The 15139-nt window shown below is 41.1% G+C and overlaps 1 protein-coding gene across 1 annotated transcript in view; it reads right to left on the bottom strand.

The window, feature by feature from the left end:
• STK39 (serine/threonine kinase 39) overlaps positions 1–15139 on the bottom strand; it is a 316674-nt gene that overhangs the window by 239816 nt on the left and 61719 nt on the right. The window contains exon 2 of the mRNA XM_043488356.1: positions 12214–12326. Within this exon, the coding sequence (XP_043344291.1) occupies positions 12214–12326 (113 nt within the window). The remainder of the gene's footprint in view (positions 1–12213; positions 12327–15139) is intronic.

Consider the following 15139-nt stretch of genomic DNA (forward strand, 5'->3'; position numbering starts at 1 on the left):
GGGTTGCCCTGGTGGCTCAGATGGTAAAGAATCCACCTGCAACGCGGGAGGATCTGGGTTCAATCCCTGGGTTGGGAAGATCGACATGGGCATGGCAACACACTCCAGTGTTCTTGCCTGGAGAATCCCATGGACAGAGGAGCCTGGCAGGCTACAGTCCATGGGGTCGCAAAGTGTCGGACACAGCTGAGTGACTGAGCACGCACAGTTCAGTGGCTCCCTTGACAGAACCATGAAATCAGACTCAGACACATCAAGTGCCAAACCAAGCTACGGCACAGTATTTAAGCTTCCTTGTGGCTTGAAGAGTTGGATCTGCTCTTGCAGCACAAGTGATATCTCACAAGAGTGGGAAAGCCACCCTAAAATGGGTTATTGAGTAAAAGGTCTTTCCATCTGCTAACACCAAAGTGGCAGTCACAGCAGCATCTCTGCTGGGAGCAATGTGGGAGGCAGGCAGATCAAAGAGGGACACCCACATACTGCGGCTGGGCCAACCTGGAAGAATTTGCCAAAACAGGGCAGGACACACGCCTGTTACATGAAACAGAGGAGGAGAAGAGGGCAACAGAGGATGAGAAGGCTGGATGGCATCACCAACTCAATGGACATGAGTGTGAGCAAGCTCTGGGAGATGGTGAAGGACAGGGAAACCTGGTGTGCTGCAGTCCATGGGGTCGCAAAGAGTTGGACACGACTAAGCAACTGAACAACAACAAATTTGAATATTTATGAGCAATTTTCAAATATTGCTATATGGACTTTGTCCTACCTCCCCCCAAATTTTTGTCTATTACTGTTACTGAGAATAAGCAGGAAGCATGATTAACAGGGATGTGAGCCAGCAGGAGCCACTGAAGAAGGGCCACATGCTAAGTCACGGCTGGCTTGGAAGCTTGGCTTTGCCATGGACCACAGACTGGCTACCTGGGCAGGTCACCCAGTCTCTTTGAGACTCAGTATCCTTTTCTGTAAAATGAGCCTAATGATGCCATTGGAAACCTGCTATAAAGCACAGGAAGCTCAGCTCAGTGCTCTGTGATGACTTAGAGGGGTGGGATTGGTTGGGGGGAAGGGAGGTCCAAGAGGGAGGGGATATATGTATATATGTAGCTGATTCACTCCATTGTGTAGCAGAAACTAAAGCGACATTGTAAAGCAATTATACTCCATGTTTTTTAAATGCTTAAAAAAAATAATCCCATCTACATAGGACTATTGTGAAATAAGCAAAATGAGATCTACACAACTCCTTGCAGAAGGTCTAGCACCTAACGTGAATGTTGCAAGTCACCCTCTCGATGTCTCCATGCTTCCCGAGTGAGCATCCCCACACTGATCACTAATCTCAAATGTCCCAAGTTCCCAACTAAGTCTCAGAGGCACAGAGACAGCCCTTAGCAGCAGCACACACCTTTCCCTAAGAAAGATCTCCTAACAAATGTGCTCTGTGCCCTGCTGGCTCAAGAAGTGTCCTGTGACACGTGGTCAGGTAACTGGGCCATGAATTCTTCGCTTCATTTCTAACTCTACATCATCCTCACCTGTGTTTTCCCTTATTATTTCACCCTGTGTTTAACTTATATTAATACCACCTTATCATGTTTCATGTATCTTGGAATACTGCCTCAAAAGTTTTTGGAATAAGACGTCTAAACATACACTTATGCAAAGCTTTCAGAAAAAAGAGAAACAAAAAAAGAGTTTGAAGGACTAAGAATTAGGGAAAACTTAAAGCCTCGTTTCTTTCATCCTGAAGACAATATGATTTATAAAGCACTGAAAGGAAAGAAATTTCTTTTATGAAAGGGAATGCTTTAAATGGATCCTGCATTCAAAATAATAAACCATACTTAACTAAATTAGCATATTTTCACACCTTAGCTAAATCTTAAATAAATTCTTCTGTATCTGATGTTGGTAGCAAAATATTCTATACAGCCTTAGCTGAGAAATCAAACCCACCCAAGTTCCAACATCACGTGCAGTTAAATCTGAGGAGGTGCTGTTTCTAACTTTGTTCTAAAGTAGTTGTTCTCAACCTTGGCTGCACAATGGAATCGCCTCGGGACCTTTAAAAAATACCAATGCCTGGTTCTCAGCCCCAGAGACACTGAAATAAATTGGTTTAGGACCCAGCCTGGGAATGAAAATTTTCAAAAGCTCCCAGGTGATTCTAATGTGCAGCCAAGTCTGCGAAGCACTGCTTTCCAGTTGAGCACTGAGAGGCATCAATTCTTCGAACAGAATGCTGAGAGAACATCGACCTCCCACATTTTCCATCTGTGGAAAAGCACATTTCCACACTGGAATTTCATCTTAAAAATAAATATATGACCCACGTGCTAAGTCACTTCAGTAGTGTCCAACTCTTTGCAACCCCATAGAATGCAGCCCACCAGGTTCCTCTGTCCATGGGATTCTCTAGGCAAGAATACTGGAGTGGGTTTGCCATTTCCTCCTCCAGGGATGTGACCCATGAATACTATCAAATAAAACATATATTTCCAAATGTGAGAGATAGCTAAATATATCTTTAAAATATAAACAATTCCCCCTAAGCATTTAAATAATTCTTTATCAGGGGTCCCCTACCTCTGTGTCCTAATGCCTGATATCTAAGGTGGAGCCAATGTAATAATAACAGAAATAAAGTGCATAATAAATGTAATGAGCTTGAATCATCCTGAAACCATCTTCCCCCTACCTCCCCAGTCCATGGAAAAATTGTCTTCCACAAAACAGGTCCCTAGTGCCAAAAAAGGTTGGACCACCGCCTTAAATGATATGAGGGTAACCGGGTTAATTGAAAACACTCTTCAAAAAGTCATCGTTCAGCTTGCACTGCCATAACATCACCATCATTATGAAGGGTAATCTCATCCATATTCACAAATAACCCAATATTGTAAGTAGCTGAATGTTTTTTTTTAAGCAGGAAAAAACCCATAAACTTCAATGATTTCAAATGTCAGCCAAGAAATGGAAGGAAAAGATTGACAAAGTTCTAAAAGCAATATATTTTTTTGGACTATCATTTTCAATCATAAAAAATGTTATTTTTAATTATAAAAAATCAAATGGCACATATACAGCAAACTCCTACCTCTTTTAGAACAAGAGTACCAATAGGAAGAAAAACCTACTCAAGGAAAAGTCAAATATTCTGACCTGTACTATTTATGAATATATCAACTTGTGTGCCTCACCAGTTAGTTTTATAATTATTTTTATATGATTTAGTACCTATTTATCCAAGTACAGTCAAACTGAAGACAAGATTAGAAATGGGGAAGGTCTGGGTATTTTGAAGTCAGGGGAAAACACATGTAAGAATTAGGAAAAGGAATCGAATTTTGTGACAGCCTTAACCATGTCTGTGGAGAGGTATTCAAAACTAAAAAAAGCAGTTGTAAAAGGTCAAATGTCAGAGGAGGTGGAGGTCTGGAAAACCCCGGGAGATCAGCAGAGAAATCACGATGGGTAAATAGCTCCTTCCCACAGAACACAACTTCCATCTCTGGGCCTATCTGCTTGGTTATGACATCATAACAATGAGCCTTCTGCAAAAACTGATCTTAAAAAAAAAAAAAAAAACTACATAATTTTTCTTGAAAATGAATAAGTTGCTGAAATAGTTAACAAGGAAAGAAAGCAAAGAATAAAGGAGTGATATTGAAATCACATAGGCAAACTCTATGGGGAAGAGCCATTTTCTTGCAGAGTTGGCTGAAAAAGTTCTTCGGCAAACAGTAACAAGGACGCCTCATGGGTTATGAAAGCTCTAGAGTTGGCCATCAGGAATCTGAACCAGGCTCAGCTATCATCAACCACTGTTTGAGTCTTTAATGGTCCATGACTGGGAGTACTGGGAAAAGTAAAGTCGAAGACTTCATTAAAAACAGAAACACAGAGACTCTTTCCTTTTGGCCAATTTATGCTGCTGGAAACCTCCAGGCCAGCTTTCAACACCACGGCTACATTTGGCTTCATCACCAAATGAGATGAGAATGGGAGGTGAAACATATCTTTTTGTTTTGTGTGGCCTGCCCTGCCCCACACCTGGGTACAACTGCAGTCTGGGGTTCTGCCAGGGAATAGTAGCAGAAACCCCACCAATCTCTCTCCAGCCTTCTCCTCAGTGTTTCCGAGCCCTTCTCTTTCAGAGGCAGCTTAATTAATTGTGGAAATAACCAAAATAAGAAAGATGATAACATAGGAAAGAATAAAACCGTCTGTCTCAACTCAAGCAATAACATTTTCCAGAAGTCTATGGGGATGGCAAAAGTGAAGTATAAAAAAAGAGAGACACAGCTGAAGTTGTATTCAAATTGGGAATATTTTCACCTACTCTGAAAATGCATATGTTCTGGGTCTCTTTGTTACCAAACACACAAAAGTCCAGAAATCTGAGTGGCCTTGTAATGTTAATTTCTCCTTATTTTTCTTTAAAAAAAAAAAAAGGATGTTCAAACATTTTAGCAAGCCATTTCTAACAAGTGCATAAGGATACTTAAGTGTAAATTCAATTAGGATATTTAATTATCTGAATCAGCTACGATAAAACTTTTAAATTGTTTCCAAAATGAAAACTGTTTTCTCTAGCCAAATCATACATATTCCTAAGCAAATGTAACTTTAGAGCTGAAAATAAATTACTTTTGCATATATGATATTCTCTAATTCCTTAAAAATGGTATGTCTTCAATTTACCCAAAAATTTCCCATTTCTAATCCTGCCCTCAGTTGGACTATACTTGAATAAAGCACAAACACCAAATCATATGAAAATAATTACAAAGTCAAGGTGCAAGGGACATGTGACAGTATAAAATTTGATATTTGAGACTGAAATGCTCAGAACAGTACATATTCAGCAAAGTAGACTTGTATTTTAATGCTATTCCCTTGATATAAAAGATTTTACAAGAAACAAATGCAGTTTGTTACCACATATATCAAGGGATGTGCTGGGATATGAATCATTAATTTACTAATTAGAAAGTTCTTCAGTTCAAAAGGAATGAAAAATACTTTCACTGATACAATAGACAAAACACACACACACATTATAGCTTCCAGTTTTTTAAGCTGATGTCCTCAAATGTCCAGTTATATAATGTATAATTTCTGTCTATAATAAAAAGACCTGCAAAAATATTTTGTAATTGTGTTAACAATTACAGAGATTAAATTAAAATGCACCAGAAGAAATTTTTTCTTAATTTTTAAAATTCTCAATTTACAAAAACAAAACTCCTCTGACAAGAGAAACTGCTTAGAGGTCCCCAAACACTATAATTAAACGTTAAAAGAATGAGAGAAACCTATGTCAGGTAATAGGAGGTAACTATTCTACTAAATGAACATCAGGCAAAATAAATATCTACTTTATTCTCCAAAATAAGCTACAAATCATAGCTAATTCATTCCTCTAGAGAGGAAGGGAAGTGTGGAAGGAAGGAGGGAGCCTGTGGAGGGCAGGGTAGGGAGCGGGGTGGGAGTATGGAAGGAAATGCAGATCAAGAGAAGCGAAATAATCAACAAAATCACACCACAGCAGAAAGCAAAATTAGAGCAGGGCTACATTCTGAGGAAAGTTGAGCCCACGTTACTTAAAGATACTGTCAGTGAGAGCAAAATACCTTTATAAAGATGATACGGGGAGAGAAGGGCAAATGCCAGAATTTTTCTAGTTCAAGACTGAGAAATTTTTTCATTATGTACACAGGAGAAACAGATGGCACTCTGTGTACCCAAACCTACGAATTTACAGTGAATTTTTATTGTTACACCACAATACTGGAGTGATTTGACACTACCCCAAATTCTAAAGCACAATTTGCTAGTAATTAGTGTTTCTATTTAAATGATCTTAAAAGGGGATTTCATTTTAAAAGTTAATTTTAAAATTCATAGAATCATAGAACTTTTGGTGGTGGAAACACATTTTTGCCTTCGAGTATACTTTCTTACTGAACAAATGAGGAGGCCAAGGACCAGAAGTGAAAGTGATTTATCCCAAGTCCAGTTCCCAGGTGGAGAACGCAGGCCATTTGACCCAGGAAGCAACCTGCCCTCTGTCACAAGTTTCAGCATTCCTCACTGGTGCAGTTGTTTTTTGAAATGATTCTGCTCACATCTGTCACCCATCACCAACTAAAATATTTTAATAACCATGACATTATTGTCATGGTGGGAGTTGGTGATGGACAGGGAGGCCTGGCGTGCTGCAGTTCATGGGGTCACAAAGAGTCAGACACGACTGAGCAACCGAACTGAATCATGACATATTATTTTTGTATAATATAATCACTTCAGTTCAGTTCAGCCGCTCAGTCGTGTCCGACTCTTTGCGACCCCATGGACTGCAGCACGCCAGGCTTCCCTGTCCATCACCAACTCCCGGAGTCCACCCAAACCCATGTCCATCGAGTCGGTAATGCCATCCAACCATCTTATCCTCTGTCGCCCCCTTCTCCTCCTGCCCTCAATCTTTCACAGCATCAGGGTCTTTTCAAATGAGTCAGCTATTCACATCAGGTGACCAAAGTATTGGAGTTTCAGCTTCAGCATCAGTCCTTCCAATGAACACCTAGGCCTGATTTCCTTTAGGATGGACTGACTGGATCTCCTTGCAGTCCAAGGGACTCTCAAGAGTCTTCTGCAACACCACAGTTCAAAAGCATCAATTCTTCGGCGCTCAGCTTTCTTTATAGTCCAACTCTCACATCCATACATGACCACTGGAAAAACCATAGCCTTGACTAGACAGACCTTGTGGACAAAGTAATGTCTCTGCTTTTTAATATGCTGTCTAGGTTGGTCATAACTTTCCTTCCAAGGAGTTAGCGCCTTTTAATTTCATGGCTACAATCACCATCTGCAGTGATTTTGGAGCCCAGAAAAATAAAGTCAGCCACTGTTTCCACTGTTTCCGCATATATTTGCCACATTTAACTAGACATTTTTTCCTTTTTTTATATTTAAGAGATAAGAACTTTGGGGGCTTCCCTAGTTGTCCAACGACTAAGATTCTGCACTTCCAATGCAGGGGGCCTGGGTTTGATTCCTCGGCAGGTAACTAGATCCCACACGCTGCAACTAAAAGTTCATCATGCCACAACTAAGACCTGGAACAGCCAAATAACTAAAATAAAACATAATTTAAAAAAAAAAAAAGATGAAATAAGCATTTTGCCCAATTCCAGGGCCATGATTTTTCCTACACCTAAGGCACTCCTGCCCCTAGGAATTAAACTATAAGATTTGATGTATATGAAAGAATGAGAAAATGGTACTGACTTTTCTGTGACTCAGTACCAAGGACAGACTAAAAATATGAGAATTCTAATTTAGAGGGGAAAAGTTGAGAAAGATACGATTGATTAAAGTCTAAGGATCAAAATGTCAAACAAGGCGATGAACCAAAACATTCATCAATCCTTGGGTAAAACTAAAGAAGAGTGTCCCAAAGGCTAAAAAAATGTAGGATTTAGGATAAATAAAAGAAAGGGCCATGTCACATCTACGGAACTGTCATCTGGAGACAGAGGCTGAAAAAGACTCAAGCAAATTAATTCTTCACTTCTGTAATGAATTTTAAGGGAGGCCAAGTGTGCCCGCGAGTAGCATCCCTGACCTCTGAGGTTGACCACAAATCGGGGAACCAAGCTTCTTCAAGAAAACCTCAAGGCCACCCTTAACCAGAATATACTAGTCTGCATGACTGTGGGTCAGACCCACTTAGCGAACTTTAACTTCCTACTGGAAAGCGAAAACTTTCTCAGTGGGGTACACATTAGAGAATCTGCCGATCACTCTGATAAACTGTTTCCAGACAAGCAGAGGGAGGCGTGCAGAAAGACATTCCCAGCTCAAACATCTCACCACCCCAATGCAAACATGAAGAGACTCACTGGCCAGTCCCAGTCTCCATGAAAAAGAAGACTCTCTTTTGTTTTCCCACCACCTAGTCCAGGGCCCAGTACCTACGAAGGTTTTCCTAACTATGGAGTTAAAAAAGTTCTGCTCTAAAACTGTAACTATCTCCCAGAGGGTGTTAAACTAATTATAATTAGTCATTTATACTGGAGTGGGATTAACAAACATGGAGTTAACAACAAATGTGGGATAACAAATCTCAGACATTATCAACATATCCAGGTTGGGATGGTTAAGAATATAGAACAGACCAGTAACACTCCTAAGCTCCTGGAAAATTAACCAAGATCATCACACCCAGAGAGATTAGGGCATAGTTAAAGACCAAAATCAAAAACACAAGTGAAAATTCACAAGAATGCATAGAAAATTAGTTTAGATTGAGTAGGTTAAATGCTATTCATGTGATGCCAAGGAAAACATTTAAGGGCGCTGTAATCTAATTTTTGTTAAAATGAATTTTTAGTGAGCACATGCCTTTGTCCTCCCACGTATACACCAAAATCTCATCCTTTTTGTGGCCTGAGCACAACGTAGAAACTCATGTGTGTGTGTGTGCTAAGTTGCTTCAGTTGTGTCCAACTGTGCAACCCTATGGACTGTAGCCTGCCAGGCTCCTCTGTCCATGGTATTCTCCAGGCAGGAATATTGGAATGGGTTGCCATGCCCTTCTCCAGAGGATCTTCCCAAATCAGGGATCAAACCAGCGTCTCTTCTGCATTGACAGACAAGTTCTCTACCACTAATGCCACCGGGGAAGCTCGTAGAAACTCAGGTATTTACCAAATAATTGGTATCTCTGAGGATATCACAGTACTCATTTGAACAGCATAAATTTTACTTAAATTACCAAGTATTTAGCACCAGTGATCTCACTAAACATTTCTTTTCCACCCTTCACTCTCAGAGGTGATACTAAAAATCACTTTGCTTTAGAAATCATAATAAAAAATGAAAGTTGCTCAGTCCTGTCCAACTCTTGGTGACCCCATGGACTGTACATTCCATGGACTTCTCCAGGTCAGAATACTGGAGTGGGTAGCCATTCCCTTCTACAGGGGATCTTCCCAACCAAGGGATCGAACCCAGGTCTCCCACATTGCAGGTGGATTCTTTACCAGCTGAGCCACCAGGGAAGCCCAGAACTCATAATACTTCAATAAAAACAAATTAAAAAAAAAAAAAGAAATCATGACCACTTAAATCTTCTTCAGTCAAACCGTGAATAAACTCCACAACCAAGGGAAAATCTACTGAGTGCCTCCATCAAATAAAGAAGCAAAGTCCAGGGCCAGTTGTCCAAACCATTGTCTGCCATCACATTGTCACAACCTGTGAGGATAAATCCCGCCTTACTATGGGCTGGCGGGTAGGGGCAGGGCAGACAGCAGGGGTGGGAGGTTGACAGAGCTTCAGCAGAGGAGGCAGCTGTTCCAGTAGCCAGCAAATAGCTGGTAATTGTGACTTCTATGACATAACACTCCCACAAGATAAGGATGCCAGTGGCCGTTGTTTCTTGAAAGAACAATGGTTTCCAGTTAACACATGACACAGTTTGTGAAATGACGCCGAGCACTGACCTGTATATAATACACACACACTCACGGAATTAAAGGATTATTAGGATAGCGGATGTCCAGACACTGCCAAAATGTGAACCCACAGAGATAATAAAAGCGCGAGCAGCAGCAAGATTAGACATTGAAAGGATTACAGCAACTTTACTCCGCACGAGTCATGTGCCGAGAGTTCGGCCACCACAAAAGCCTGGCAACAGCAGGAGCCGATACTGTCAGTTCTATTTCTTTTTGCTTGCAGAGAACCTGGGAGTCGTGTTTCCTAAAGAACCATAGCCATTCCCTCCATCCCTAGAAATATCAAGACATCAAAAGGTCAAAGACTCAAAATTAAAGAAAGATTAGAGCAACAAATCAAACATCCTTTACAATGAAAAATAGATAATTATCCTATATTCCATTAACACAACATGGGCATGGGAGCAGGTAGAAAATGAAAGAAAGAAATTAACTGCTAACAAGCAAACTTGTATATCTTAAAACTTCAGGTTAATGGAGCCAAACACTAAGCTAGAAAAGCACTAGGCCTTACACTGACAGCTCTGGCTAAATTATGAGGCACTCCAAATGACACTGATATGGTTCCTGGTCCCAGGTAATAGAAAAAAGGGCGTGGAACGACAATAGTCCTGGTGCCTCCAGTAGAACCTTTACATAGGTGTCATCACTGGCAGCCGACTGCTGATAAAAAGTCAGCAGGGGGGAAACATGGAGACTTTGGGCAACTGAGGGCTTGTTAGAAACCAGAGACCACAGCATCAGCCCTGAAGGCTGGTTCCAGAACTATCAGATACAAGTACATACAAGCCTTGTAAATATTCTGTCTAAATATTCTGCTGGTGGCAAAAAGATGACTGTGAAACCTCCAACAGAACACCATAATCCAATACAACTGCCACAGGCAAATTCAAGAGTAATATTTCCAAACAGAACATAAGGATAAATGTATACTTCAAGATCTTTAAAAAATTATTATGTACTTAGTATAGCCACAGAATTTGAGACTCCTTATGGGATCCTGGAAAAGACCCTGATGCTGGGAAAGATTGAGGGGAGGAGAAGGGAATAACAGAGGATAAGATGGTTGGATGGCATCACCGACTCAATGGACACGAGCTTGAACAAACTCTGGGAGATGGTGAAGGACAGGGAAGCCTGGTGTGCTGCAGTTCATGGGGTCGCAAAGAGTCAGACTCAACTTAGTAGTTGAACAACAACAACAACAATAGTATCTTAGAGATCTTGTGATTCAATTCTCTTTAAATCATGCAGAGCTGTTAGGTAACTTGACATTAAAAAAAAAAAAAAAAGTGGCAAAGGCAGGACACAGCTCTCTCCAGTTTGTTTAAAGCTTTTCATGCCAGAAAGTGACCTTGAAAACTGGTCAGATGACAAAGACACAGTTTTATTGGTCACCATGATAGCAAGCAACAGAAGTATGCAGTAATAATTTCAGTAAGAGCAGAGCAGAGCTGAAATTCTGAGGAGGGTGAAAGTGCTAAATGTACGCCCAAAAAAAAAAATTTTTTTTTTTAATTAAATTGTGGAAGCCCTTCCTTTAATTGAACTTTTAGCCAGCAATCTGTTGTTTCAATCCCAGCGAAAACTATGCTTTATGGAGCCTGATTGAAAATGTAAGGCCAAACAGATCTGGAAAAGTACAGCTTTATCCTTGTACTTAATTTATACTATAGTGTACTGTAATTATGCCTGAAATAAAAGCTATATTCTGAGTAAAGACAAAAGGCTCTTGTTAATGACATTCCATTCCCAATGTAGACTGTGACAAAAGGCCTCTTCATTTGGAGCCAACTGTCATTATACTTTGTAGCTTGTATGGAGCTATTGGACTAATATTTGTCCTGGGATTAGTGGTGGGATAACCAATCAGTTAACTTCTCCACTGCAGTTTTCCATTATCCTCAAACAAATGACCAAAAGGAAAAAAAAGAAAATTGGCAGGCGGAATGACAACTATATTTATGAGATTAAACTCTCAAGCCCTTCACAGTTTGCCGGGCAACTAATAACCATTTGCCAAGCTGTTCATTTAATAATGAGTCAGCTAAACCAAAAGCAAATGATCCTTCAACCAACCAATGCTACTATAGTCAAAGCCACACTGACAAGCTCCAATTATTTATGTAACATACTTTACTTAGAAGAAGTACAAGTTGCCCTGTACCAAAAAAAACCCACAAAAAACAAACTCTTCTCATTCGCCAATAGGAATGCAAGCGACCCTGCAGTATTTTTGAATAATTGAAATTTATAGGAGATTTTGTGATTTATGAAAGCCAGAAGGGCCACCAATTGTTGAGGGAGTAATTCCTGTTTGTGTCACGATACAAGACAGAGGGCCAGAAGCCCGTCATCCAATTCAGTATCACATGACCTTAGGCCATCTGAGTCTATTCCCTTGTTTCATAAAGCAGTGTCAACACCAAGACCATCCTCACCTGGGGATTATGAGGCCTGAGTAAAATTCTATTTGTCAAAGCAAAGTAAGCTGTATATTACACAACTCAGTCATAAGGAGGAAAAAGCCAGGTGGGCTGCTTTCCAAAAACTACATGTGTCCGAATGGGAGAAAACATCAAGTGGCCTCTCCTCTCTCCTCTGCTGCTTCTCCGGCTCATCTCTACATAAGATAAGAAAAGCAACCAGCGGTATCCCGTTCACTGTGACTTACTAATAGTTCATCCATGCTGGTCTGGCATTTTTCCAAGTTGATCCGCTTTATTGCTACACGTTCTTGCCTGGGTTTGCACAGAGCAGCCTGAACCACGGCTGTAGCGCCACTGCCTGAAAGGAAATAAAAACAGCGTCAGCTGTCACACGGCACACTGTCAGGTTACCCACATAAATCAATACTCTTTTTTTTTAAGGTTCTATTACTTGGGTATTCAACACATTTCTGACATTCACACATCTGACATTCTTTTAAAGAGTTTCTTAAGTTTGAAAATAATTATCTTGATGAGATCAAGGAAAATCTGGATTTTTCTAGAGGATACAAAGACAGTATCTACACTCCAGAGGCTTCAACAATCCAGGAAGGTGACCCACATCAAAACAGCCCACTGCAATACAGCGTGTTCACAGCCACCTAGAAGAAAGGCTGAGAAAATAATATATCTGATGTCACAAGAATAAAGGGCATGAGCATTTCACTACAACCCTGCGTGGAAGCCACTACCATCCTTGGGCACTGGTATTTTCTCATTGTGGTGACTTTACAATATCTCAAGCTCTTCTCCCACTTCAGCACAAACCAAGCCACTCCAGCCTAAGCTACTTGAGGGCTTTCATGAGATGCTATGACTTCTCTGCTCTGAACACTCTCTGAGTTTATTGCTTCCAAGCTTGCTCTACAATTAGAAGAACAGGAATCAACCCGAGTATTCTCATGTTGAAAGCAGGCCTCTTCAAGGATGCCAAGCAAAATGATGCAAACCTGTAATTACAAAAGCTCTCAGCATTCATATGCATTTCCCATTTCTAAGGTTTCATGATCATTAGCTAATGCACTCAAACTCCTAGGAGACAGAGTCATGTCATTATCCATATTTTATAAGAACAAAATGTAGACGTGTAATGACTTGTGGCAGAGCACAAAGAGCTTCTAATTGGATTTATATTCCGAAGGGGCAAAAAGACTTCCAGGTTAAGGCATCTCGATTCTGCAAAGAATATCAAAAATCTCATTCTCATCACATAAATCCTCTCCCACTGCAAGACTGCCAAGGAGAGAAACAGCCTGTGCAAAAGGGGGCGGATGTGACCATCTTCTCCTTCAAATTTTCCTTTGGGTACTTTTTCCCAAATGAGTTGCTAAATATCACCCAAGTCGGGGAGGGGAGATTATTTTTGTCAAAAAAGAAGAGAGACCAGTATCAGCTATCCTGATACATGTGACATAGACGTGTGATATTTCCTGTGCAAATCAAGGCTTCCCCACTCTGACAGAAGTGCCCAAATGAGTGTCTTTGGTGCAAAGGTTCTTCCCTGTGGTCTCACCATCAGCTCCGGCCCCCTGACCTGGTGACCCAGCAGGTCACTCAAATGCTCCAAAGACAGGTCTCCAACTTCAAGGATTCCATGGCAGGAAGCCCCACCTGTGTTCACCAGGGGAGTAAATCCACATATACTGACCACCCACTATACAGTCTGCATTTTCCTTGTATAATTGTTGTTACAAGCCTGTGCGTTGTTTTGTTGTTGCCATTAGCCTTGTTTTACATGTGAGAACACTGGGACCCTCACAGCTAACAAGTACTGAGCCAGGGTCTGAGTCAGGTCTGCCACACTCCCAGGTCCATGCTTTTTTTCTTCTACCCACAAGCCAGAAGCACACTCTTCCCTTGCAGCCCTGTTTGGCCATTGCTAAGAAAATATCTTCTACATCGTCCTATACTGTTGGAGAAAAGAGAAACACCCTAGCGGGAAGGTCCAAGTGGGCCGAACTCTCTCTAGAGCTCAGTTCTCAGGTCTCAGAACGATCAATCCGTCAGTTGGTGGTTCAGTGGTAAGGAATCTGCCTGCAATGCAGAAGACTCTGGTTTGATCCCTGGGTTGGGAAGATCCCCTGGAGGAGGGCATGACAAACCCACTCCAGTATTCTTGCCTGGAGAATCCCATGGACAGAGGGGCCTGAGGGACTACAGTCCATGGGGTCACAAAGAGTCAGACACGATTTAGCAAGTAAACCACCACTACCACCCTCTCCCTTACCTCAGTCCTCCATCAAGTGTTATTCCAAGTCCCACTGGATCAACCTCACCAGTGTGCATATCACAGCATGTTGGGCTCCATCCAGAATGCTCCAGATACCAGAGCCAAACACTACAAAGAGCCCTGCTGATAGCAGAGTGCATTTTCCAATCAAGGTCTCCAGAACAAGAGATCATGGCTGAAGGGAGCAGAGATAAGTAGCTAGCTAGCACTGGGCCGGCAGAGAAATCAACAAACACCTTTAATGAGCTGCTGATGGGAAGCTCAACCCTATCTATTGTAAACCCCCCCCCCCCCGGTCCCACCCCTCCATTCTCCATCCACATCTCAGACCGTTTTCAAACTGGGAAAACTGGAAAGACGACGACAAATTCCCAGAAAGGATAAAATAAGTGTATGTGATATGGGGCTACCACTCAGAGTCAGTTAAGCCCTTGACTATAAAAGTCTTCTGGCTTCCACAGACAAATGCAAGAACATGGACACAAAGAAGAATTCTAAAAAGGGGGAGGGATGTTGAGTTGGCTTTTGCACAGCAAAGGATACCACTGACAAAATGAAAAGACAAACTACTGAATAGGAGAAAATATTTACAAATGATATGACTGAAAAGGAATTAATATTCAAAATATATAAACAGCTCCTACAACTCAACACCAAAAAACAAACTAATACAGGGGCAGGAAAAAATAAATTTTAAAATAAATAAAAATTTTAAATGGGCAGAACTGAATAGACGTTTTTCCAAAGAGGACATGCAGATGGCCTATGGGCACATGAAAAGATGCTCAACATGGCTAATAATCAGGGAAATGCAAATCAAAATCAAAATGAGATAACACCTCATAGCCATCAGAATGGCTATCATCAAAAAGAGCACAAAA

Source organism: Cervus canadensis, chromosome 15, assembly GCF_019320065.1.
Source record: "Cervus canadensis isolate Bull #8, Minnesota chromosome 15, ASM1932006v1, whole genome shotgun sequence".
NCBI lineage: Eukaryota > Metazoa > Chordata > Mammalia > Artiodactyla > Cervidae > Cervus > Cervus canadensis.